Source organism: Rhinatrema bivittatum, chromosome 1 (genome assembly GCF_901001135.1).
Source record: "Rhinatrema bivittatum chromosome 1, aRhiBiv1.1, whole genome shotgun sequence".
In the NCBI taxonomy this organism is placed as follows: Eukaryota; Metazoa; Chordata; class Amphibia; order Gymnophiona; family Rhinatrematidae; genus Rhinatrema; species Rhinatrema bivittatum.
This window is the reverse complement of record NC_042615.1, coordinates 567,975,205-568,002,492: the sequence shown is the minus strand read 5'-3', so window position 1 is coordinate 568,002,492 and position 27,288 is coordinate 567,975,205. Positions and strand designations below refer to the sequence as shown.

General features: G+C 43.6%; 1 protein-coding gene across 5 annotated transcripts in view; it reads right to left on the bottom strand.

Moving 5' to 3' along the window:
• The window catches only part of AOPEP (aminopeptidase O (putative)), a 772,742-nt gene that overhangs the window by 677,953 nt on the left and 67,501 nt on the right, over window positions 1-27,288 (bottom strand). For all 5 annotated transcript variants that reach the window (XM_029617464.1, XM_029617473.1, XM_029617484.1 and 2 more), the window contains exons 2-3: window positions 15,709-15,875; window positions 2,070-2,205 (exon numbers count right to left, since the gene is read on the bottom strand). In XM_029617464.1, the coding sequence (XP_029473324.1) occupies window positions 2,070-2,205; window positions 15,709-15,875 (303 nt within the window). The remainder of the gene's footprint in view (window positions 1-2,069; window positions 2,206-15,708; window positions 15,876-27,288) is intronic.

The following is a 27,288-nucleotide window of genomic DNA, read 5'->3' as shown; positions in this document are numbered from 1 at the left end:
GAGCTAGTCACTACTGCTACCTGCCCCCCTCCACCTGAGACACACAATCACCAGCTCCACTGCCATCCACTGTGTCTTCTTGGTGCGCTCTCCACTCCACTGCACCCCATCCTTTGGTGAAGCAAACCAGTGCAATAGGCCCCATGCCACTACGGTATGCCTGCTCTCTCTTCCAATGGAAATTTATGCTGCTACCCCCTTTTTAGCCAGCGTGGCTGGGACCAAAGAGAGTGGGAACTGAGAGACCGGGATGGGGGGAGAGAGAAAAAGAGAGAGGCAACTGAGGGATGAGATTGGAAGACGGGGCCCAATCTTAGAGTTGTGGGGACAATGCAATCAACAGTGCTTAGGGACGAGTAAAACCTAAGTTTGCCCTTGGTTGTCAGAAGGCCAGAGCTAATAAACTGCCAGTTTAAAAGGTCCTGCTAGCTGCCAGCTTCCCTGAATAAAAACCAGCCAGACTGACCAAATACCGATCCTGCAGGCAACCATAAATGGGAGCAATGAAATGCAATAACTGTGAGCCTGCAGATTTTAGAGTCCTTCCTTGGACTGTGGGCGTTCTCTGTACTGAGGTTGAAGATTGCTCAGCTCATGGCAAAATTGGCCAGAATTAAAGTGGTCTCTGACACAGAGTCCACCAAAAAAGAAGAGTGATCTATGAAAGTTTGAGTGGTCAAGAGTTTACCAATTAAGATTTAATTCATAAAAGTGTAGCATCATGCACTTGTGATACATAAATCCAAGAGAACAGTACAAAACGGAAGATAAGAAACTGATGTGTACTTATCAGAAAAGGATCTTAGGATCTACATATCGGATAATCTCAAGGCTGAAAATGGTGCAACAGGGCAGTATCAAGAGTCATAGAAAAGCTAGGCTGCATAAGGAGCGGTATAACTAGTAGAAAAAGGAAGGTGATAATGCCTCTATTCAGCTCATTGATCAGACCTCACCTTGAATATTGTGTGCATTTCTGGAGGCTATATACTTGGATAAAGTACAACTTATCCATATAATTTTAGGACTGCTCTCTGCCGTGATCAAACTTACCTGGATAATGCTTAATATCAACGTTATCCAGATATGTTAGTCCTGCTACTAAAGGCCTTCGGAACACCCATGATTTATCTGGATAAGTTTTATCCATGTAAAATCTAACCCAGATAAATAAGCAGCAGTCAGTATGAAAGGAAATTAAAATCCTGTTTGGTTAAATCCCGCATTTAGCCAGACAAAGCTTTTGAATATAGATCTCAGAACAAAGGCAATCCAGAGAAGGGCTATCAAAATGGTACAGAATCTGGCCCATAAGCCCCATGAAATGAGATTTTAAGGCCTAAATTTGTATATCCTATGAGAGGAGCAAGAGGGAGGGGTACGATAAAAACATTCAAATACCTCAAAGACATATATAAATACACAAGATAAATGCATTTTTAGGTGAAAGTAATTTCTAGAACAAGAAATCCTGATATGAGGCTCAAGGAAAGCAGACTCAGGAGAAATATAAAAAAATATTTCTTCATAAATAGGGTGGTATACAAGCAGAATAGTCCGTCAGTAGAAGTGATGGAGTTAAAAACAGTAACAGAATTAATTAAAGCATGAAAAAGCCAAGGAGGATCTTTGGATGCAAGGACATGAAAGTAAAGCCCACGACTGGGCAGACTCTGTGATAGCGCACAAAGAATGTAGACTAGATGGGCCTTGAGATTCCTATCAGCCAGTATTTTTTGTGGCAGTGCAATTGAAATTTGAAAGATTTAACAATCTTATGCTCTCATGCTGAATTCATGACAACTCAAGTTATTAACTGCTATAATGGTTTTAAAATGATTTCAAATTCAAACCGATTTTAAATTAAGTTTTTCAGTAAATAAGATCTGTGAAATGGCAAACACTCTTGAATTGACAGCACAGGTTGTGCCCGCATTGGGTAAACCTCACTGCCAGGAGCATGAGACACAAGACATTCCGTTTTCATGCTGTGCCTCTACAGACCCTGAGGATGGGATTAAGCAAAGTCAACTCAATTGTTGTGCTTTATTGCCTAAACAAGCACTAACCTGCACTCATTATCTGGAAATGATGATATGCCTTTCATGCTGGATTCTCTTTTAACTTCCTCCCAACACCCAACGGCAATAGTAAATGTGGATGCTGGCATTGGCATGGTCACATAATAGAACCAGCTGGAGAGACCTGTAAATAAAATTGGAAACATCACAAATCTTTGATTAAACATTTCTGAATACAAAATAAAATAAAAACAAATTACTTAGGGAATAGCCACTGCTATTAATTGCATCAGTAGCATGGGATCTTCTTAGTGTTTGGGTAATTGCCAGGTTCTTGTGGCCTGGTTTTGGCCTCTGTTGGAAACAGGATGCTGGGCTTGATGGACCCTTGGTCTGACCCAGCATGGCAATTTCTTATGTTCTTATGTTGCTGTGATCACTCAAGGATATAGTTCAGTGCAAAAGCCTATCAGGATAATACAGATCTAAGTTTAGCAAGCCTCCAAATTGGTGGATCATCGCTACTAACTGATTCAGAAAGGGATGGAGTAGTAGCAAATATAATCGGGCCGATACAGTGCAGTGCGCTCCGGAGGAGCACTCCGGTGGAGCGCACTGTTAGCCCGGGTTTGGCCGCGCGTTTTCGATGCGCTAGCTTTACCCCGTATACAGTAAGAGGTAATAGCGCGTCGAAAATGAGCGGCCAACCGCCCCTCAAAACTAATAGCGCCCACAACGTGCAAATGCATGTTGATGGCCCTATTAGTTATTCCCACACGATCCAGAAAGCAAAATGTGCAGCGAAAGCCGCACATTTTACTTTAAAAAATTAACGCCTGCCCAAAGGAAAGCATTAATTTCTAATGGTACTGGGGAAGTGTACAGAAAAGCAGAAAAAACTGCTTTTCTGTACACCCTCTGACTTAATATCATGGCGATATTAAGTCTGAGGTCCCAAAATTTTAAAAAAATTTTTAATTAAAAAAAAATAATTTTAAATTGGCTCGCCGGTCAGAAGACGGATGCTCAATTATGCCAGTGTCCCATTTTCCGAACCCGTGGCTGTCAGCGGGTTTGAGAACCGATGCCGACAAAATTGAGCATCGGCTGTCAAACCCGCTGACAGCCGCCGCTCCTGTCAAAAAAGAGGTGCTAGGGACGCGCTAGTGTCCCTAGCGCCTCTTTTTTACCGCGGACCCTCATTTGCATACTAAATCGCGTGCACAGGAGAGTGGCCTGTGCGCGCGTCGGGAGAGCGGGCGCTCGCCTCGGAGCACTGGCTCTCCTGTGGGTTTTACTGAATCAGCCTGAATGTTAGATTTCTTTCTTTAATGAAGAGAAGTCTCCAGACAGAGGTGTCAGACAAAAAACAAGACAAGGAAAATCTGCCCCTTGTAAAATGTCCTTCTCAACCTCACACAATTTTAATAAGTCTGCAATTATAGCTCATTGTAACTGCAGTTTTGTGTGTCACTCTTTTTCAGAGTTTTATGGTATACAAACATGAATACTCAAAATGCTTGGAAAGGGATTTACACTAAAAAACCAAAAAAGTTGCATTAAGCATCATAATTTATCAAGAGGACGGGAGAGAGGAATAAGAGAAAGGATCAATGCTGGGAAAGAGGAAAGTAAGGTGGATCAAGGATCAAACATTGGAGAAAGAGGAAGGGAAGATCTGGAATGAGTAAGGAGAAGAGACACAGAAAACAGTGAGGATCAAGAATTCGGAGAAGATCAGTAGAGAGAATCGGGAATAGGGAAGAGAAATAGGATTAAAATAAGGAGAGAATAATCAAAAATGGATGGAGGATCTGGAGTGGGAAAGAGGAGAGGGAAAAAGAATCAGGAAGAAAAAGGGAATCAGGAAGAAAAAGGGGATCAGGGCTGGGGAATATAAGAACATAGTAGGTCAGTCCAAGGGTCCATCAAGCCCAGTATCCTGATTCCAAGAGTGGACAATCCAAGTCACAAGTACCTGGCAAGTACCCAAACATTAAATAAATCCTCAAGCTACTATTGCTTATTAATTAACAGCAATTTATAGATTTTTCCTCTAGGAACTTATCCAAACCTTTTTTAAACCCAGTTACACTAACTGTCATAACCACATCCGCTGGCAATGAATTCCAGAGTTTAACTATGCAGTGAGTGAAAAAGAAGTTTCTTCGATTTGTTTTAAATGAGGCAGGAGAAGCAGAGGATCAGGGTTGGAGGCAGGAGGGGGACAATTGGGGATGGAATGTAAAGAAAGAGGACAATGTATGGGGCAAAAGAAGCAAGGAGACATGGGAAGAGAAAAGGTAGGATCAAATATGGCTTAAGGATCAGGAAGAAGAGAAAGAAAGGAAGGATCAAGGATAGGGAGAAGAGGAGGAAGAGGAGAGGAAGGACTGGGGATGGGGAGGAAAAATAGGATCAAAAGAGGAAGAGATGTATTTATTTATTTATCTATCAGTCAATACTTTATATATAACCCATCTTTCAGGATCAAGCAAGGCTGTTTACACAAGTCACATGGTGACAATACTAAAATGCAACAATCAGAGATTGGGCAAAGAGGAAGATTAAGGAAGTAGAGGAAAGAAAAGGAAAAGAAGAGGAGAGGTTGGGAGAATAAAGAATGGAGGAATGAGAACAGAGAGCAGTAAAAACAAGAGGGAGTGAAGATTAGAAATATAGAAAGGAAAGGAAAGGAAGGAAAACGAAATGAAAGGCAGGGAGGATCAATGATAGGGGAAGAAAGGAAAAAAGATCAGGGATGGGGAAGGAGATGAGAAGGAGGAGGATTAGGAATGACGAGGTGAGAGGATCAGAGATCAAGAGAGGAGGAGGAGAATAAGGAAGGAGAGGAAAGATTAGAGGGTAAGGAATGGGGAACAGAAAGATGAGGGTGGGTGGATCAGGGTTGGGAAGGGGAGAGAAAAGAAAGTGTTCATAGAGATTGGGGAGAGGAGATGAGAGGGTTAAAAGATCAAAGATGAGTTGTGCCAAGAGGGAAAACATTTGGGATGGGGGAGGGAGAGAGGAGGTGGAAGAATTGGAGATGGAAGTATAGAGAGGGAGGATAGGAAACTGATAGAGAAGGAAGAAGACTGGAGATGGAGAGGACAAAAAGGGAGGGAGGACAGGAAATGGGGAGCCAGAGAACAGAGAGGGAAAATCAAGGATAGAGGAGGTAGAGAATGAGAGGGGGGAGAAAGGGATGGAGGATCTGGGATGGACAGAGAGGAGACAAAGTGAAAGAAAAGACAAAGATCAACTGTAGTTGATCATACTGCAATAGGAAGCAATTGGGTAAACTAGATGGGATTTATGGTACCTTATTTTCCATCATATCTATGCTTCTATGAGCAGCTAAACAATATAGTGGGTCAATTAGGCACAGCACTGTTTAAGCAACTATATCACTATAATGAGGTTCACCATAGTGGCAAATACAAATTGATAGAATATATTAAAATGTTTCATAGATAGGGTCTCTGTAAAAAGTACCTTTCTTTCCAGATGAAACTGATGTTCATCTCTAATGAAGGAGGCCTCAGAAATCATCAGTGTAGTTCAAAATGAGATTGCTCTTGTTTTCCAATCACTTCTCTCACTGTCGTGCATCAGGAGATCAACAAACTGAATGCAAGTTTTAAAATAGCTCATGGCGCCAGCATGGGCAGCTGCAAAACAGAGAAGAGGCCTGCAGCAACTGATGGAGCTCATCCTACCAGCTGACGAAGAGAAGAGGTGGTCCAAGGTGGCAAGCATAGTCCACCCCGCGAGCCACTGAAGAATAAAGGGAGGCCTGCACTGACTCGGGAAATTCTGCTTGAAAAGGAAGGCAGAAGCGGGGGGGTGGGGAGAGAGAGGAACAAAACATCTTGAAAAGAGATATTTGGGGGGGGGGCAGTGGAGCAGCACGCCTTTTTTGGGGTGGGATAGGCAAGGTGGGGGGTTGATTTAGATGGGAACAGCACACCTTGCAGAGGAATCGAAGTTTAGAGAACAGCAGTACATCTTAAAGCAATGGGGCTGAAGAAAAACGGCACACCATGGTTTGTAGACATGTCATTTTAACATGATTTTGCTGCTTGGAGGTCATGATAGTGGATCTATAGCATGCCGCATTCTGTACAACACTGGCTACAACCCTCCTAGCTTTGACCAGCATTACTGCTAATCCAGATGAACGCTTGATATGTGAACTCCTGTTGTGAAAATGGCAGCTCTACGCCCACTAGATCAGGCATCTGTCATATCACTGCCTTATATACAGAGCCCTTTTCTGACATATGGCATACATTAGTTTAGCCGAGTGGGTGGGCCCTGTTTGTAACTAGCATGGATAGCTGCAGAACAGAGTAGAGGCCTGCAGCAACTGATGGACCCCATCCTACCAGCTGCTGAAGAGATGTTGTCCAAGGTGGCAAGCAAAGTTTACCCTGCACTGACGGGACTCTAGGGCTAGATTCAGTGTGGCATTCGAGTTGAGATTTTGAGGCAAGAGCAGCACTTTTCAGGGGGTTCTTTTAGTGAGGCCTACAGGCTTGCTCAGTATATTTTATGGGATACTCCTCCCTGTGTACTCCCTATCAGGTTGGGCACTCCTCCAGTTGTAGAAAGAGACTTTGATAGAACGTTTGGACTATTTTAAGGATTATTTTGCAGGGTAGCAGCCTGGTACTCCTGGTAAAGGTTACCAACTGGATCCAAAGACCAGGTTACTGAAGACCTGTCAGCATCCTTCTAGAGACAGAGTCACCTGTGGCAGAGGAAGACAGTCCCTGAAATATATGAATTACTTTGTGTGCCCTAGAAGTCTATCTCATCTTCCAAACAGGGAACAGGGTTTTATATTTATTCCAGCTGCAGTGGGAAGCCCACCTGATCAAACAGGATTGGTATCTGAGGAAATAACTGAACCAGCTGAGATAACCCTCAGAGACAAATGGAAGTAGGCTCAAAGACTGAGACTTCCTTGTCTCGAACTGATACACAGCTCTGTGAATTTACCTCTGAAGCTTCAAAGAAATTTGAGGATCTGGAACATAGAATGTCTGCTTCTGAGGGCCAATTAACAATGTTGTCTAATTCAACTAAGACTTTACAACTATTAGTGTCTTCTAATGTTAAAGATTGCCTTACTCCACATAGTACGATTGAGTCTTTGAATAATCTTATGTGATTCGGAAATCTTAGAAACTTGAATTTTCCAAAATCTAGATTTACTGTCATCAGTAGAAAGCAGAGTTGCTTACCTGTAACAGGTGTTCTCACAGGACAGCAGGATGTTAGTCCTCACATATGGGTGACATCATCAGGATGGAGCCCAGTCACGGAACACTTTTGTCAAAGTTTCTAGAACTTTGACTGGCACCTACTGGGCATGCCCAGCAGCACCAACCCTGCAACCAGCAGGGTTCCCCCTTCAGTCTTCTTTTTTCCGTGCAGCAGTAACCACACGGGTTAAGGAGCTCTTCAGAGATTCCGGACAGAAATTTTTCCTCACGGAACTTCATCAAAATTTTCAAAAAATTTTACCCCACAGGGGTCCCCTTATCGATATCTTTGCTCCGTGGTCGAATGGTACGTTTTTTACCTGCTTGCGGTCGATTCTCGTCGAGTTTTTCCCTCGCGGCCTACCGGCCATCAACCGTACCGCAGATAAATTTTGTCGGGTTTCTGTCTGTGCCCTGACTGCACTTGAACGATGTCCATCACTGACCCTCATACGGTCTATGTGATGTGTTTGGGGTCCGACCATGATGTCCTTACTTGCACCAAATGTGCCCAAATGACACCAAAGGGTTGCAAGGCTAGGCTGGAGAAGATGGGACTTCTCTTTCGGCCAAAAACCCCAACTCCATCGATAGCTTCGACGTCATCTGAACCAGTACAGTCTACTTTGCGTCAGCACCGGGAAACCACTGCTGCCCGACTGGCTTCGACGACTCCGCGGGTGTTGAACCCCTCTGTTCCTCCTCAGGAGAAAGACAGAGGAGAACGAGAAAAACATCGATACCGCCATCAAAAAGCTCAGACCACCAATACAGGCAAGCCCTCTGCATCAACATCGTCTGAGCCACCGACAAAGAAGTCCCGAACAGAAAAGGCCTCGTCCTCTTCTGTCTCTGGGTCTCTGGGTCACCTAGGCATTCCCCACCTGGACAGGTGCCGGGATCCGCGATTCCACCTTCACCGGTGGACCCTCCGGCTACACCAGTGCTGCCTTCTACTCCAGAACCGGGTATCCATGCCCCAGGTTTCCGTGAGGAATTGGATCAGGTGATCTAAGAGGCCATTGGTAAAGCACTCCAGGGGTTCAAACCTCCATCGATGCTGGTGCCGGTTCCTGCTCCAGCCTGCTCCAGCCACCGATCCGATACCCATGGCGCTTGCACCGCTATTGGCAAGAATGGATAAGTTAATCGGTGCCCTTCCACCAGTGCATCCGAGGGAGAATTGCTTAAAACATATGCACGAGGTTTATAAATCTCTCATGATAAAGAAAATAAGTTATCCAAATGTCACTATCTACCAGGATTGAAGAAAGAGGCTAGAGCTGAAGGAAACATGGATCCCTTGTTTCCCACAGATAACACTAATTTAACAGATTTTTTACAGGTTACTCAAGATATTATTCAGAAAAGGGCAACTTTATTACTAACTTTTACATTAGATGTTGACAAAGATTTGCTATATAAAGAATATTTCAAATTTAACGCTATACATTTTTGTGAGCAGAAAATACAAATCTTCCCAGACATTTCAAGGGAAACACAATTACATAGGAAATTATTCCTGACCCTTAAGCAGTGTACGATTCAACTCGGGGATACGTTTTTCCTTAAGTTTCCCTGTAGATGTATTGTAGCCTTTCAAGAAAATACCTATGTTTCTCATCTGGAAACTTTCCTTTTAGATAAGCTATCAGTGGTATAATAAGTGAGCAAGAGAGGTATTTTGTGGAATTGAGTACATAATATAAGAAATATTAGGTAGTATCCTTTTGAACTTAGAAATTATCTTTGGGATATTCCTCAATCCCCCTATGTATGTGGACTAGTACAATAGAGTATATAATACAAAATACTTGAATAATTGCTTTTTTCCTTCTGGTTAACAATGTATAATCTATGTTTAGCCTTATTATATTAATTTGAAATTAAAAGAATATAATAGTTATAATTTACAAAAAAAAAAAAGGTTAAGAAGAGACTTCTATGAGGCAGTCAACTCTGGAGTGGCAGCACTTAAAAACCTAGAAATGAGAGGTGATATATATTTACAGGCTCATCTAAATAAAAGTAACTATTGAGCTCTTTATAAGGAGAGTCATATTCTGTAGGCTGGTTAGTAGACAAGATATCCGGCTAAAGTTAGCCGGATAACCTGTCCCATATATTCAGCAGGAGAAACGTCCCACTGAATATACTTTATCAAAGTTATCCGGCTACATGTAGCCACATAATTTGAAAAAACCTAACTGGCCTTGGGTAGCCAGATAACTAGCTACTTAACTGGATATCTTCAAAGATACCCAGCTAAGTAGCACTGTCAGAATTTATTTTTAAAAAAGAGGGGGAAAAAAGGGCCTGTGGTCCAAATTTCTCCCTTCCCCAACCCAAAAAATAAAGGGCTCTGTTGGGTTGTGCGACCCCCAAGCCCATCCAGCCGTCAAACATCTTCTATATAACTTTAAATATCACAGTTCGATGGTCGGATTTCCTAGCACCCCATCAAAATGTTAAAGTTTCCCCCACTACTTTACCCCCAGTTCCCATGGGCCTGACGCAACCCCCTCACCTCGGACTCACATCCCACCTCCAATCCCCCTCTCCCAAAAGGAAAAAAAAAAATTCCTGCCGGGAGCAGGGTCTTAATTCACCCAAATCCGGCGGCTCCAGGACTGCTTCTGACAGACAAGCAGCACTGAAAGCATAAACTGCGCTCAGGGTGCACTTCCAGCGCTAGACATAAGCCATGCGTCTAGCCCTGGAAGTGTAAATAGAGCATAGTTAGCCAGCCAGATAATTGCTCTGAAGTGGGTCTAAAGTTAATCAGCTAACAGGCGGATAGCACAGAAAATCAGCTAAATTAGCCAGATTCCTCCTCCCTGAAAGGTCCCCGGAATGTCCTTTTTTTTTTTTTATCTGGCTAGATTTTAGCTGGAGCATGACTTGTCTGACTAAAATCTAGCCAGATAAGGGACTGAATATACAAAACCTTGCCATTTAGAATGATAATTTTAAGTTATTCATCGAAATGGCTTTTGAATATTGACCTCTTATTGCCCAAGAGAATCAGCATAAGTGCCTGAGACCAGTGCTGCAGCCATGCACCAGATGTTTGCACAGCATTTGTCTAGCACCTACAAATATTGGAAAAACAACATATAGGTGGCAGCGCACTTTGCCATAATATCTTGCATGAAAATCAGTTGCATTATAGGCTATCTACCCTCCTGTACCAGAAGGTAGGATGACTCCAGACTGAGAGGAAGGGCAGCATATAAGCAGACTGCATTTTTCAGACCCTTCAGAGAATTCATGGCAGAAGGACACAATGCTGTGTTTGTAATCTTCTCTTCTCCCTGCTCTGTTTCTCAGGGTCCATATTTGCTTTCTAGGTCTCATCCTCATGGACAGCCATCTCTGAGAGCCAGGGTTCTGAAAGGCGGTGTGTGACTATAGGGAAAAGCAGGCCTGCACTTTCCCACTACACCACCCTCCATTTCCATGTACTTCACCTCCCCCGAGTCCTCTCGTCTTTCTTCCTTTTTCTATTTAAAGCCTGGAGGTTGATAGCCTCCTTAGTGTTCTCTCCTTAATTGGTTGTATTCTCTTTCCTTTGGTGGTAGTTGTGCAACCTGAGAGAAAAGCAACATGTCTTCAAGAGGTTTTCAAATGAAGTGGTTGTCCACACTGACTACAGTTTGCATGCAAAGGTCATGCCTATGTGGAGGACAAGGGTGTGTTTAGTAGCCTGTTTGTCATCCAAACTGGGTAGTGTGGTGTGTGTAGGTATCTGGGTTTGGATGCTTTAAGTTAAAAAGTTGTACTCCTCTGAATACAACTGTAAATGGAAACTTCAGAAACATTTTCTACTAAAATCTAACACCAAACTTTAACTTTCTTGGGACATAATCAATCTGCTATCTGGAAAAATATATTGGAAAATTACTTTATAATATGAAATAGAAAAATGACCTATTTTGGAAAGGGCCTAGAATTTGCATTCTCCATAGTGCCAGCAGGCATGAATGACTAAGCCCTAGATCAAAAACTGCCAAGAACATGGAAAATTACTGTCACTTTTGACATCCTGTCCACATGTGGAAATATTACTCCCCAGGATAACTTTCAACAGATTATAACAGTCACTGGATTATTTTTATTCAAATTTAACTTGCTTAAGTCAAAGCTTTTTACAACCGCACACATACTGAAGAAACTTTCCATTCTATAAATTTCATGAGAGGCCTCACTGGATTAGTACAGATATTTATACACAGCTCTATTCAGGTCAGGCTGAGGCCAAGTAATAATGAAAAGCCGAGTGAAATTAAGTTGGGTTTCAGTGCTGTTCCCATGGACAGGTTTGTATATCACTAAAAATAGGCAATCAAAACTGGCATTGGGGTAGACGGTCTTAGCACAGTGGCAAAGGACTGAATCAAAGACTGAACTGCATGCAACCCGAACTTCATTTCCATAAGAGCTGGGTTGTGGAGGGGCTACCTGAGGCATAGGCTATAGAAGTATGGAACATCACTGCCTATACTCTATCTGCTCTGTGCCTAACCAGAGAATTTCACGTTTTCTCTCTCTCAATCTAACACCTTTGATAGGCACTGTGTTCATTTCCAAGTTAATAAAATATCTGAATCATGAAAATTCCCCGAAAAAGGGGACAAGGGAATTTTCACTGGGCAAGCAGACCAGGTATCACGGGAGATGCGTTTGTGGTTTTGCCACTGTTCATTTGTGACAGCTTGTTTACAACTGGAAAATGATCTTAATATTCGGAGCCCCTGGGTCTCCTGCGATTCTGCGGACGCAGGAGGAGAGTCTAGTATGGGCAAGATGTCTCCACTTCCAAACCTCTTTGTGGTTCGCTGCCACCGCTGCCACTAAATCTCATCCTGTGCTAACACCAAGGCCAAACCCTTTCCTGGTCAGCCCTCTCACATGTGCTTTCATCATGTGGCTGGAGGAGGAGAAGGAGAGTGGCAGAATATCAAGCCATGTCCCTCCTCCTCCTCTTCTGACCCAGGCCTGAATGCTGCTTTTGACCGTGAGTCATTGTGCAGCCTCGTGGTGGAAAGCAGCAGTCGGGCCCGGCCAGCAGAGGAAGAGGATGTGGCCTGATATGCTGCTGCTGCTGCTCTCCTCCTCCTCCTCTTTGCAATGATCAGCGCTGGGGGTGGGGAGGGGGAGGGAGAATTATTAGACAGGCTGGAGGTGGAGGGGAATAAGAAAAGAGGTGATGGGTTGGGATGATTGTGTTAAGTAAGGAGAGATTGGGGGTTATGCGAAAACAGGGAGTGGATGGATGTGTGAAACAGGGAGAGGATGGAGGGGAGAAGGGAAAAAAGGGATGGGATGTGTGGAAGGGGAGAGGCTGGAGGGAGGGATAAGAGAAAGAGGAGTGTGATTGGGGGGATTGTGAAATGGGACGGGTTTGTAATACAGAGGTTGGAGAGTTTATAGGAAATGGGCTGGAAGATGGTTATGTGTGTGTTAGAGGGCTGAGGCTTGTGTGACAAGGGAGTGGGGAGATGGGAGTGTGTAATAGGTGTACTGGGGAATCAGAGTTTGTGTGAAAAGAGAGTTAAGGAAGGGTGGATTGGGTGTGTGTATATGGGCAAGTCAGAGAGGAGACAATAAAAGAAATGGGGGTGGAGAGGAGTGGGGGAGGAGAGAGGCAAAGAGAGAGAAGGTAGAGACTAGGAGTTGGGAATGTGAGGGGGCACAGAACTGGAGCCAGGAGAAGACATTTCCTTCTCCTCATCTCTGCTCAACTCTTCCCCCAAAATTTTAAGACATCCCCCATCCCCAAACTTTCCTCCTCCGTTATCCTCCATCCCTCAGGCCTCCTTCTATTCCCCATCCCAATTTTCCCTCCACTTCCACTCCCATTCTTCAAGCCTTCTTTTTTCCTCAGCTTCCCCAATCCCCATTCCTGATTCCTCTTCTCTCCCCTTCTTTCATTTCCTTTATCCTCCCTGCTTCCTCTATCCCTATCCCTCTACCCCGCCTGAGATCTCTTCTTCATTTCCTTCCTCTGAGATTCCTTCTTGCTCCTATTCCAGATTACTTTCCCTACTTCCTTCCCAGCACCAATCACTAAGTGTTGCACTTCCTGGCTGTGTCCGCTCTGCGGCCGGGCCTGCTCACCTCTCTGTCCCGTCCACAAGCTCCGGGCTTTCCTCTGCCACAACCATATCTAGTTTGCAGCATTCCCAGCTCCCCCGCTCACCGTCTCCGATGCTGGGCTCCGCGTCTTCCTGCTCCTCGGCCCCGCCCCTAGGCGCACACATGGCCCACGTCGCCCTTCAAGCATGGGAAATCCGATCCCGACGCTCCCTGATGACATCACGCTACCCTGGTATAAAAGATAAGGCCTGTTCCCCTAAACGGTACCTTGGCAATCGGGTCGTACATTCCGGTGTCTCTAGTTTGCCTGTTCCTGAGTCTCGTGTTCCAGCATCACCTGTGTCTCCTGTTCCAGCGTCTCTTGTTCCTTCGTCGCTCCATCCCTGATAGTATCCTTCGGACTGATCTCACGGCACTGACCTCTGCTTGCTCCTGACTACTGCCCGGACCTGACCTCTGCCTGTTCACTGACTACTCTTGATCGCTGCCTGCAACCAATCTCTGCCTGCCCACTAACTACTCTTGATTGCTGCCTGGAACTTGACCTCTGCCTGACCTGACTACTTCCAGACTGACTCCAGGTACTGACCCCTGCTTCGGCTGACCACTCTGAACTGTTAATCTGGCCTTGATCCTCGCAATTCACTCGGACACTCTCTTCTGGCCTCCTGCAACCTCCGGACATTCTTAAGAACATAAGAACATAAGAAAATGCCATACTGGGTCAGACCAAGGGTCCATCAAGCCCAGCATCCTGTTTCCAACAGTGGCCAATCCAGGCCATAAGAACCTGGCAAGTACCCAAAAACTAAGTCTATTCCATGTAACCATTGCTAATGGCAGTGGCTATTTTCTAAGTCAACTTAATTAGTAGCAGGTAATGGACTTCTCCTCCAAGAACTTATCCAATCCCTTTTTAAACACAGCTATACTAACTGCACTAACCACATCCTCTGGCAACAAATTCCAGAGTTTAATTGTGCGTTGAGTAAAAAAGAACTTTCTCTGATTAGTTTTAAATGTGCCCCATGCTAACTTGCTCAGACTTCAACCATGCACCCTTGTTAGTGGTGTGCACTCCTCTACGCTTCCTCTCTAGGAGACCCTGCGAGGCCCACCTAAGACCAGGCAGCCCGGGTAACCAAGGGCTCAACCTGAGGAAACCTCAGGTTGCTATTGGTGAAGCTCCAGCTAGCCTCTGTCTCCTCCTGTGCTCCGCCTCCTGGTGGCAGGCGCTCTCCAGGTCCGACCGGAGGGCCGTACCAATTCTGCACCAGGCCAAGGGTCCACCTCCAGCGCAACACTAAGATCCCTTTTCCTCTTATAAAGAACCAAATAAATTAACTGGACACAGGAATGTCAGAATAAGACTATTTTTATGAAGTAAAACAAAAAAATGTTAATATTTAAATTGCAAATATATGCAAAATTATGAAAATGTGCCACGGAACTGCTGTAGAATTTTGAAAAATATGCTACAGGAAACCAGATCTCTGCTTATATTAAGAATCCTTAGGCATTGACAGATCTTGATCGACTTTAATAATCTTAACTCTTATCCTTCACTGTCTTAATCTTTTTTAAGGGTAGTATTTTATTCCTAATGATGATAATTTTTATATCTTTTAGATTATAGTTTTTAGATATTTATAATATTATAATATGTATTGCTTCATTCTTCTAACTATTCTTTTGTTTTTTTATTATATTTGAATCTTGTGAACCATTGAGACGGATTCCTCCATACAACGGTATATAAAACTGCTTAAATAAAATAAATAAAAAAAAATATCTATGGTCTATTGAGACTGAAGGAGCCTAAGGCAGGGATGGTGAACTCTAGTCCTCAAGTGCCACAAACAGGCCAGGTTTTCAGGATTTCCACAATGAATATGCATGAGATAGATTTGCGTACAATGGAGGCAGTACATACAAATCTTTCTCATGCATATTCATTGTAGTTATCTTGAAAACCAGGCCTGTTTGTGGCCCTTGAGGACTTGGAGTTCACCATCCCTGGCCTAAGGCAATGACAACTTCAAAGGGCAGAATTTTCATAGTGTTCGGCAGTAATCATTTCTATCATTACTCAGTGCATGCACTATGATCTGAAATAATCAAGTAACCTTCAGAAAAATGTAATCATGAAATGCTTCAGATTTTACAAACCAATATTATGCCTTCTGTGTAAACAAGTTATTGCTTCAAAACAAATGCAATAGGGTATAACATGTAGGCTGTAAATGCGACCATGTAAAGCGCCTTGTATCCAGCACCCTTTAAAATTATAAGATAGAAACAATAAGCAATCTACTTACCTCCCTGACATGCCAACGGCTCAGCCGAATTTTCACCACTCATTAAAACAACAAAGCAATCAGATGCCTGGACTGTTGCTTGCCATGTTGACATAGCAACTGGTGGTTCTTGGCATGGAAAGAGAGCCCTGTTGTTTATAGGAGACCCTACTGTATAAACACATAGCCTGGAAAAAAAACAATAAAAATTATTTTAATTTAAACTCATTTTTAATCCACAGGTCTGAAAGTTTGATCCCTGTGAGGTACAATATACTAACCAAAATTTAGTAGACATAACACACATACATAAAAAATAAATAAATAAAACAAATCACAACATAATAACATAATAATGATAAATTAATAAAACTATAAAAGTAAAAAGCTACAGCGGTCCCTCCGTTAATTAAGCAGTCACCCCCTTAATTTTGTCACCAAAAGCTACTGTAGATGGAAGAGGTAAGTTGTTTTTTTTTACTTTTTTTCCTAATGATATTCTTCTTCCAAATACAGATCAAAAGGAAATGTATTCCAAAGAATAATGCCAGAAACAGAACATGCACAAAACCTGGTAAAATTTAAGCAGGCACCAGGCAACTGATAGAACACAAAGTTTCAATTTTCCCTCAGAAAGCTTCTGACAGGAACATATACCAAAGTAAACCTCTCAAACAAACAAGGCCTAAGTTATGAAACTGTCCAGAAAACCAATATTATTCATTTAAACGTTAACTGCCAAGCAATCAATGTCCAGTGGAGGCAATATAGCACCGGGGTAAAGTGTGCCTGATAATGAACTTGAGAAATCATTCAAGCAGCCACGTTCAGAATAATCTGCAAAAGGCCACCATAAACTACATAATAGTAATCTATTTATTGAGATTTATATTCTGCCTTTCAGCCACTTCAAAGCAGACTACATTCATGTACTGTAAGTTTTTCCCTGTCCCCAGAGAGCACACAACCTAAGCTATGTACCTAAAGCAATGGAGGGTGAAAGAGCAGCAATAGGATTTGAAGCCTTGCTTCCCTGGTTCAGAGTCCATTGCTCTAACCACTAGGCTATACTTACGCTCCTCCAATTTAAGCCTATAAGGACTAAAGCCTGTATAATAGATCAAAAATCTTGTGGCGGCAATAATGGTCATAATCTCTTCACAGTTTTTAACTTAAAAAAAGCAGAACAGGCAATAGCCTGTCTCACAGGCTATTGCCTGTGGTCTCACAGTGGTCTCACAGTGTGGTCTCACAGTGTGGTCTCACCTGTGGTCTCACAGTGAGCTTCTGATCAATCATCGCCCCCAAATTTTGCACTTCAGAATGTAACAGGAGAACAATAAGCTGGCCTCCAAGTAGGTTATTATTTATTTATAAACATTTGAAATTCTGTCTTTACTAATCGGGTCTCAAAGCAGATTATAATCAAATTTGTGGTTAAATTCCTGTTACGTTTGTGACTCAGTTTACAATAAGCATAGAGAAACATGAGCAGGAGGCATACAAGATATGATTAGTCAAGTGATAGAAGGGACTTTCTGTTCCTGTCTTTGTCACAGAGGTTATAGTTTTTAAATGGAATTTAGGAAAAGGCCTAACTGAAAAGCCAAGCCTTTATTCTCTTCTTGAAGGTGAGAAGATGTATGATGTTACAAGTGGAGTCTCACAGGATCAGCGCTGTCTGCTATCTTTTTTAATATGTCTCCAATATGTAAAATCCTGGCCTGTCTGGAGGTAAATTATAAGATCTAAACAGATGATTTACGGTTTTTTCCCCATACTGTTCATCTTAGATGGCTACCTTAGATTTTGCTAACCTGTATAAATACCATTGAGTATTGGCTATTTCACAATCGTCGTGTGCTCAATGTTGAGAAAACAAAGTTATCATCTTGAGTAGACTCCCTTTGGCTAATGCTCCATCGGTATTGTCCTTTCAAGGGCCTAAAGATTCCAATCTCTCATCAGCGAAAAATCTTGGTGGTAATAATTGACAGCAATCTTTTGATCTGTGCTCATGCTAAGTCAGTTGTGAAATCACCTTTTCACAAACAGTGGATGTTAAGACAACTTAAGCCACTACTTGAACTGCAGGATTTACAGAGAATTGTCCAGGTAACTGTACTGAATGGCACTGATTATTGTAACTTATTATATATTGGCCTTCCAGCGAATACAATGCATGCCCTGCAGCAGCGTTTCCCAACCAGTGTGCCTTCAAATATGCCATGGAAAAGTCACCACTGCCTGATGCTCAGGTCCAGACCAGAATTTGGGCTCTGCTCTTTAAACCTCACAGCAACAGGAGTTACCAGTGGTGCCTCTTAAACACGTAGGAGCTCCTGTCTGAAAGCATGTGTAATTATGCATCCCTCTTTCTAGCTCCAGCATGAGCCCTGGAGTGTGGTAATTAAAGGGTAGCATGCATGGCATGGATAGCCTGGCTCCACTTTGGTGGCACACACAGTGCACATAGCACCTCCTCATCGTCACCCTCCTGAGCTTCTCTGAGTCCTTCCAGACTCTTTCTTATCCTCAGGTTGAGTAAGACAGGAAAGGCATGCTCTGAGCACTGGGTGCAACTTATTTGGGAGCTGCAGTAGTGAAGGTTATCTGGCAGCTACACGTGGCAGCCAAAGCAACTAACCAAACTGGCTGCCTGCACATCGGACTTCGCCATTCTCCCTACTCCTGCACTTGTATAGAGAGGGAATTGGCCCATTGTGATAAGTTCACATGTATCTCCACCCCTCCCTCCCTTTGTTTTAAAATGTGGAAGACTGGTGGGGCTTCCAGTGCTTTCCTAGCTCTTCTTTTAACCACATGAATCCTCTCCATTGCCTGCCCCTTGGAGGCTATGTTACAGAACATTTTTGTTAATGTAGGTGTGTCTAAGGCTTGAAAAGGTTGGGAAACACTGCCTTACAGATTGTTCAGAATGATTTCGACTGGTGCTAAAGTGTGGGACATATCACCTCCACGTTGATGTCCCTTCACTGGTTGCCAATCCAGTAGCGTGTCAGATTCAAGCTAGCTATGATAAGACACAAATTGTTTAATGTTGTCTTGAGTGGTTCCATGCTTTCTTGGTAGCCAGCACACTGATTTGGAAGTCATTACTAAACATCTGAGGTCCATTTCTTTCACCAAGCTTTTCAAGAAGGCTTTGAAAACTGCTTTTTAAACAGACCTTTGATGTAGCAACCTTATTTTAGACCGACTTGTGACATTGGCATATTTGTCATTTTCTTTTCCTTTTCATATTATATATTTATGGTTTTTAACTTTGTAATCCTCCATGAACCCTCTATGAAGTAAATGGACAGGAAATCCTTTTAAATATATAATACAATAAATGTCTTAAGGTATAGGGATAGGAGTATCCTCTTCTATAATTTTGGGGCATAGCAGCTGAATGTGCAAAGTCTAGTGCGAGTTAATCTGGGAAAAGCCAGGGCAGAGAGGAAAGGAATGTCATTTGAGAGTAATGAAGTTCTCTTGTGGAAGTATAAGAGAGCAGAAGCTGCGAGAAATCCTAAGGAACACATTCACATATCTGAAGACAAAACAGAGTTTGAACTGGATCCTGTAATCAACAGGGAATCAGGGCAATTGACTTAAGATTGGCTTTATGTGATCATTTGCTATGGCCCCTTCAGGATTCTAGCAGCTATACTTTGTACGAGTTGGAGGTGTTTGAGATTATATCGTGAGATGCAACAGAATAGATGATTACAGCAGTCAATACAGATGGCTAGTAATGTGTGTTTTAGGGTGGTATGGTTGTGTTTATTGAAATAGTTACGAAGTTGGTGAATCTGGCACAGACATACAAAGAAGGTTCTTACCACCTTTGAAATGTGGGTTTCCACTGTAAGGTTGTGGTCGAGTTGAACTCTCAACACTGAATCCTTAAAGGTGAACTTTAGGACCCACGTGCGAGCGCGCATGTGTGCGTGTTTGCTGACTCATGCACATGGACACAGTGATTTTATAACATACTCACATATATGCACGTATAAGTGCACCTGTTAAAAAATCGGTTATACGCATATACATATGCGCACAACTTTATACTGACGCGCATATGTGCACACAAATGCTGTCTTGATCACATAAGTGTGGAGGATTTTAGTAGATACATGCACCAACACAATTACCTGTTTCCCCAGTTTGTTCCCAGTTTGCTCCAGTAAAGGACTTCCTAAACCCCATAGCTAACTTGCCTCCCTTTTACCCTATTAGCCCTGACCCTTAAAACCCTGCTGACTAGCCTAGTTTTTTTGTTTCCTGATTTACAGGCCGCCCATAGCAGAAGTAAAATTACATGGTAGGGGACCCTGGTGTGCACTTGTGCACGTAAATACTTATGCGTAGATTTCATGTTACAAACTCTGCCTGCCCATGACCCACCCATGCCCTACCCCTTTTCTGAACTTTATAATTTGTGCATGTACCAGGAGATACATGCATACTCGCAAAGTTTTAAAATCCATGTGGCACACACCAGGCCAAGTTATGCATGAATCTCCCAGCTTTGGTGTGCATAGGGCTTTTAAAATTAACCAGTTAGATTATAAGTTAGTTACTGACAGGAACGGTAGCAATAGTAAGTCATGCCATTTTCAGAGGAATTCTGATTTGGAGGGGTTAGTTTGATTTTGTAGTTGTTGAACCATTGGGCTACTCTGAAAGACAGTGGTTAGAAGATGTTTGGTCGAATCCTATCTTGATGCAGAGTTGGATGTCATCAATGAATAGGTAAGATTTATGTGAGTATAAGAACAGTGTCCGTCATACAGCGCCCTTTGTCGCAAGTAGCTTATGTGCAAGCTTTTTTAAAGTGCTGGGGCTTTTTAATCATAGAATATGTTCAGTTATTTATGTATTCCCCCAAATGGGAGCTATATAATGCACTTATCTTTGAGTATATTGTCCACAATGCAGTGAATGCTGAATCCTTCTGACACTGCAATGTTTTGGAATCTTTATGCTCCTTCAGGGAGCTTAAAACTGAAGACTGCAGTGGATCGATCTGTGCAACAAATGAAGACAAAAGCTTATTATGAAAAAGTGTCAATTTCCTGGCGGGTTAAGATCGCTGAATATATTCATGGTGCCGTTGGCTACCTGACTGAATATATTCAGCGATCTTAACCCGCCAGGAAATTGACCGCACTTTTTCATAATAAGCCAATTTTATTCACCCAGTAAAATTATAGCATTATTCAACCAATCCTTCTATATGGGAATGAAATCTGGGATCTATACAGAATGGGACAGAACCCCAATATAAACCTTTCACCCTCAATTCTGTAAACTTAATCTGCCTGTATTCCTTCCTCGTGTGCTCTATTTTCTCTCCTCTTGCTCTTACATACTGTCTCCAGTCCCTCTTTTTCCTATACTCTATTCTGCCTCCTCCTTGCACTCTTATCCCCTTCAATTTTGTGCTTGCACTTTTCTACCATTCTCATGCTGTATTTTTTTCTCTCTTGTACACCTGCATTCTTTACTCTAATTTCAGTCCTTCCATTTCTATCCTACTGTCTTCCCTCACCTCTTATCCACTAAATCAGCCAGGATCCAGCACAAGAGTTGCTGTTTCGTACAAGGGTGGTTGGGAGAGGACGTGCTGGACCCTCACCTCTGAATTAAATTATATTTTATTTATATTCCGCTTTTCAGCTCTTCAAAGTTAATTACATTCAGGTACTATAGGTATTTCTCTATCTCCAAAGAGCTTGCCTGAGGCAATAGAGGGTAAAGTGACTTATCCAAGGACACAAGGAGCAGCAGTGGGATATGAATCCTGGTTTCATTGGTTCGTAGCTTGCTGCTCTAACCTCTAGGCTACTCTTCTCAGCCACCTCCGCGCCTCCTTACCTGGAACCTTCTTCTCGCCCACAATTCTCCATGGACTTTTCTACTCTACAATCTCCAATTTGGGCGCTCAAGCAGCGATGGCGCATGAGCGCACACCATGACCTGAGCGCTCAGATGGACCTCCGAGGTCATGGCGTTCACTCATGCGCCTTCGCTACTTGAGCGCCCAAATTGGACGTGCGTTCATGCACCTTCGCCGGCGTTTGGGCGCTCAAGGATCAGGGGTGACGTCACAAGCTGCAAGATGGCGCTGGGGAGACAGTGAGCGGCGGAACGAAGGGAGGCCGCCAGGCAGGCGAGCCGGAGCTGCCCCGCATGCAGGAAAGGTAGGGGAGCCGCCGCCCCCCCCCCCTCCCGTGCACACCCCCCCCCCCCCAGCCCTGGCTCCGCCACTCTGGCAATCTTCCAGTTGCCTGCCGGTGCAATTTTTTTGGCATGATGAGCTCGCACCGCCTGTACGTCCCATTTGGGCGCTCAAGCCAGCGAAGGTGCCTTGAGCGCCCAAATTGGAAGTACAGGCGTGCGTTCATGCATCTTCGCTGGCGGGGGCTGCTGGAAGCCACCTCGCGGAGAGCACCCGATCCGCCCAGGGCTGCTGAAGCGGGAGAAGGAATGCTGAAAGAGAAAATGAAGGAACAACATGAGCCAAAGCAGAAGAAGGAATGCTGGAGGAGAGAGTGAAGGGTTGTGAGCCAAAGCGGGAGAAGGCATGCTGAAAGAGAAAGTGAAGGGACATTTGTGAGTCAATGTCCCTGTCCCTGTTAGCGCGGGCCCGTACGGGAGACCGGCACCCATGGACGCGGCCAGGGCAGATGAGCGGGGGCTGGGGGAAAGTTTGCCCGTGAAATTTCACGGACAAACTTTACCGCCTACCCTCTAAACGCAGGGGTAAGGGTAGGCGGTAATTTAGCAGGTTAAAGATGCGGCTAAACTGCAGGTTAAAAAGGCGATAGTCGGGGAGCATGTTACTGAATGGGAGGGAATAGCTAATCGGAGCGTTTACATCTCATATACATGCCGCGGGCGGAAAGGGTTACCCATTGATTTAAAGAAGTGGTAAGGATGGGTTACAAGGGATAGTGAATCGCGGGTTGGATTTACGCGGCCAAATTGCGGGTACAAAGCGGGTTAGAAACAGGGTAATCGTGGCCACGCTTTACTGTATCGGCCTGTTAGATTGTAAGCCTGTGGGGATAGGGAAATACCTACAGTACCTGAATGTAATCCACTTTGAAGTGCTGAAAAAAAGTGCAAAAAGCAGAATATAAATCTAAATAAATAAAATATATGGAAGTGGAAAGGTCAGACTCAGGGGAATCCATTGACACTGATATCAACTGAAGGTACTGCACCAGGACCCCTTCTGTAGGGTCATACGAGGATGGATTTTTGATTTTGAACAGAGCTTACAGAGGCCTTCTGAATCTGGGGCAAGGCTAACAGTATATTTATTTTCTCTTTTGGCTTTTTTTTCCCCCTGAACGTTTGTTGCTGACTGCAAGCAAGGGACAGGGCTGCAGATTTGGCACAACAATGAGGTGAAGGAGAGAGTTTGTGCTTCAGCACCAAGGCACGAATGTGGGTTAGAACTCTTGTGTTGGAACGTGCGGTAACAAGGAGGAGTATTGCTTTGTTTATTTTGCTTTCATTCCCTTTGGGAGATTTGGGACTGTTCCTCAATTGGATTTTGTACCCCGCACACCAAGCTTGCCTTTCCAGTAAAAGCAAGCTTGCTCCCTAGCTGTGTCCCTGGACCAACCCTACTGAGGGGAGCAAACTCTGATGCCAAAGTGAGGCTGTGGGCCTGCCCTAACTCCAGAGTGGGAAGAGGAAAAATGTTGGAACTGATAACCTGTTTTTTTATTATTATTTACTCACTGAGCCAGTGGTTTATACTGAGAGAAAGGGGGGCGGGGGAGACCCTCTGTGAAAGTCAGGGCAGTGCCGGAAGGCTGCGAGAGTCCCGCAGAGCCCAGGTTTTCCACATCTGAAACCTCTACCCTGGGAACTAAAAGGAACGTATATACACTGCCATGGAGAACTGTCAGTGGAAACCTAAGCCATGTTCAGAGTGTTACCACAGCCACCAGGACAGCATGCAGTTTCCCCTAAGTGTTTCTTTGCAAACACTATGTGGCATATTATATGGCTTTTCCTCAGCAGTGGCTTCCTTCTTGATACCCTCCCATCCAGGCCAGGTTTGTGGAATAATCTTGAAATAGTTGAAGAGTCAACATATTTTCCCCAGTCTCGACCAAAGACCTCTGCAGTTCTTTTAAAGTAATCTTAGGCCTCACAATAAATTTCCGCAGCAGTTTCCTTTATCCACGGCTACAGACTTTGGAGGGACGGCCTGATCACGGCAGTGTCTTGGTGGTGACAAACTGTTTCCACTTTACAGTGATGGGCCTGACTGTGCCCTAAGGGATATTCAAACACACTGAAATGTTATTATAGCCTTCCCCCACTCTCTACTTTGAATAATGTTCGCCCAGCGTTCTTTTAGCACCTCCTATTTTGGTATTATTTGACCTTTACTTGAAATTCACGTCATACAACAGAAACTGTTTGATTCTTCGTCCAGGAAAATTTGAACCCGCTCATCTACTGTGACTGGATGAAGGTGGGTTCTATTGAATTTATTATGGGACTTCTTAAGGCAATTGTTTGACCCAGTTCTAATTTGGGTTTGCTATGACAAAGGGTGTGAAGATTTAAGCAATCTAGGCATTTTTGTTTTATTCTTAATTCTGGAATACTTGTATAATTGCTTTTTCACAATGATAGTGTAGAATATGCTGTGTAGATAACAAACTAATGTATTTTTGTGTTTTTAAACATCAGACTATGAAAAAGGGTGTAAAGACTTTTGCAAGGCATTGTAACCTTACACAGAAACCACACAAATACCTCACCTCTGTCACACACATACAAAACAGACAGACCCCCACTGTGGCACAAACACGAATGGTCAAAGATTTTCCTTTAAGCGCTTTTATGTAGTGTTTAAAACATTTCCACATTTAAACTTTATCTTTATACTTCCCCAAACAATCTCAGGAGAGCTATTCTCAGGGGCTGCCTAATCCCTCTGTGCTCACGTAGTTTCAATTCACTTCACTCAGGCCAACCATTTTGCAGTAGCTGCCTTCTCCTGGAGTCCTGAGGGCTGTCACAGCCTTTAGGTCCTTGGTTCTTATCCTCAGTGTGGGATCCTCCCTGGGACCATAATCTTTTGCTACACTCAGTCTTTAAAGTGAACTGGGAAATACCTGGAGCCAGTCCTTAACATGTTCTGGGGCTCTTGGATACCTGTTCTGTCACATACGCTCCACCTCAGCTCAGTGTCTACCTGTGTCCACTCTTGCCCCCTCCTGTGGGGCTTTACCCATAACAGTCTCTTTGACTGTCTTGTGTCTCTTCCATCATAAGAACATAAGATATGCCATACTGGGTCAGACCAAGGGTCTATCAAGCCCAGCATCCTGTTTCCTACAGTGGACAATCCAAGTCAAAATTATCTGGCAAGTACCCAAACATTAAATAAATCTCAAGCCACTATTGCTTATTAATAGCAGTTTATGGATTTTTTCCTCTAGGAACTTATCCAAACTTTTTTTAAACCCAGTCACACTAACTGCTGTAACCACATCCTCTGGCAATGAATTCCAAGGCTTAATTAACTATGCACTGGGTGAAAAAGAATTTTCTTGATTTGTTTTAAATGATCTACCTGGTAACTTCATGGAGTGCCCCCTGGTCCTTCTTTTATCTGAGAGAGCAAATAAAAGATTTACATTAACTTGCTCAAGTCCTTTCATGATTTTGTAGACCTCTTTCATATCTCCCCTCAGCCGCCTCTTCTCCAAGCTGAACAGCCCTAACTTCCTTAGCCTTTCCTCATAGGGCAGTCATTGCAAGCCACTAATTTTGGTCACTCTTCTCTGCACTTTCTCCAGTGCAGCTATAACCTTTTTGAGATGCGGTGACATGTGCACAGTATTCAATGTGCGGTCTCACCATGGAGCAATACAGAGGCATAATGACATCCTCCGTTTTTATTTTCCATTCCCTTCCTAATAATTCCTAACATTCTGTTTGCTTTTTTGATTGCCACGGCAAACTGGGCCGACAATTTCAATATATTATCCACTATGATGCCTAGATCTCTTTCTTGGGTGGTAGCTCCTAAGACAGAACCTAACATTGTGTAACTACAGCAAGGGTTATTTTTCCCTATATGCATCACCTTGCACTTCTCCACGTTAAATTTCATCTGCCATTTAGAAGCCCAATCTTCCAGTCTTGCAAATTCCTCCTGCAATTTATCACAATCCGCTTGAGATTTAACTACTCTGCATAATTTTGTGTCATCCGCAAATTTGATCACCTCACTTGTCGTACTCTTTTCCAGATCATTTATAAATATATTAAAAAGCACCGGTCCAAGTGCATATCCCTGAGGCACTTTCTTCATGACTTAACCACCTTAGGTTGCTTGCGATAGAATTTATTCTACTCGTTTCATATTTGTTTGATTATGTCACTCTTGACCAGAGTCCTCCAGCTCTCTGGATCCATCAGGGATTGTGCAGGGCACTCTCCTTCTCTACAATGGTAGCCTGCCTGCATAAACCAGCTCAGGGCCTGTGTCTCCTCATGATACTCCATCCCGTCATTGTTAGCTCCACATAGCTGTATCGGTCCTATTCCTTGAACGTTATCTATCAACTTGCCATCCTCATATATACAGTCTTTGTCACCTTGTCTTTGCTGTCCACTCTGGATCCAGGTCTGGGATTCCAGACTCATCACTCATTCCCCTCTCTGAGCACTTAACTTCCATTCACTGCACATCTTAACTCAAGGAGTTTACCTTAGACTCCGGCTTTTCTTACCTTTTCCCTCTGACTTCAGCTGTCCTTCTTCAGGACTCCCAGAGCACTCTTGCTCTCTTTCTTCTCCTCTTTCCTTATTTCCTCTTCAGGCCTCTCCACAACAAATCTGACTGGTTTCTCTGCAGTGCCTCCTTCAGGCCAGTCTGCAAGGCTCCACCATGAGCTTCCTTGCACGCGAGCTACGATTACTGTGGGTTCATTCCTCGAACTTCCCCAGCTTTCTATTGTCCTCCGCTGGGTTTGCTCTCGCACTTCTAGGTTCCCTTCCACCATCTGCTCCAGTAGTGAATCTTTGCTGCCACTGGTTCTTCACCAGACTTCTCAATAGCACCTTTCACTATCTCTTGTACCTCTGGATGGTACACTCCCAGACAGGTAACTCATAAGGTTGCTGCACTTGCTTTGATTCCAGGAATCTCAAGCCCTTCTCTACCTTTACATCTGGCAAGCTGGAGGTACAGAGATCAAGGCCTGCTTCAGCTTCTTTCCTGGCATACACCCAGGAATTCTGGCTCCTCATGAAGCTCTCTTGTAATCGCCTCTGCCCTTCCTGGAGGAGTCAAATCCACTCCTGTATTTCCTGATTAGTCATCTTTTAAACATAACCATAGTCATCTTGTTTCTAAAGGGTTCCGCCCTGCCCAGTCTTTCCTTTCTTTTAAACCAAGGGTAAAAAAATAACTCTGCTTGCTCAAGTGTGCAGGGAAAAATCCCTTCTCCTTTTCCACAAACCAAAATAAAATCCTGTCTGTTCGGCTTTAACTTACTCACTGGTGAACTGATTATCTCGAGCAGGGCTATCCCCTTTAGACCAACA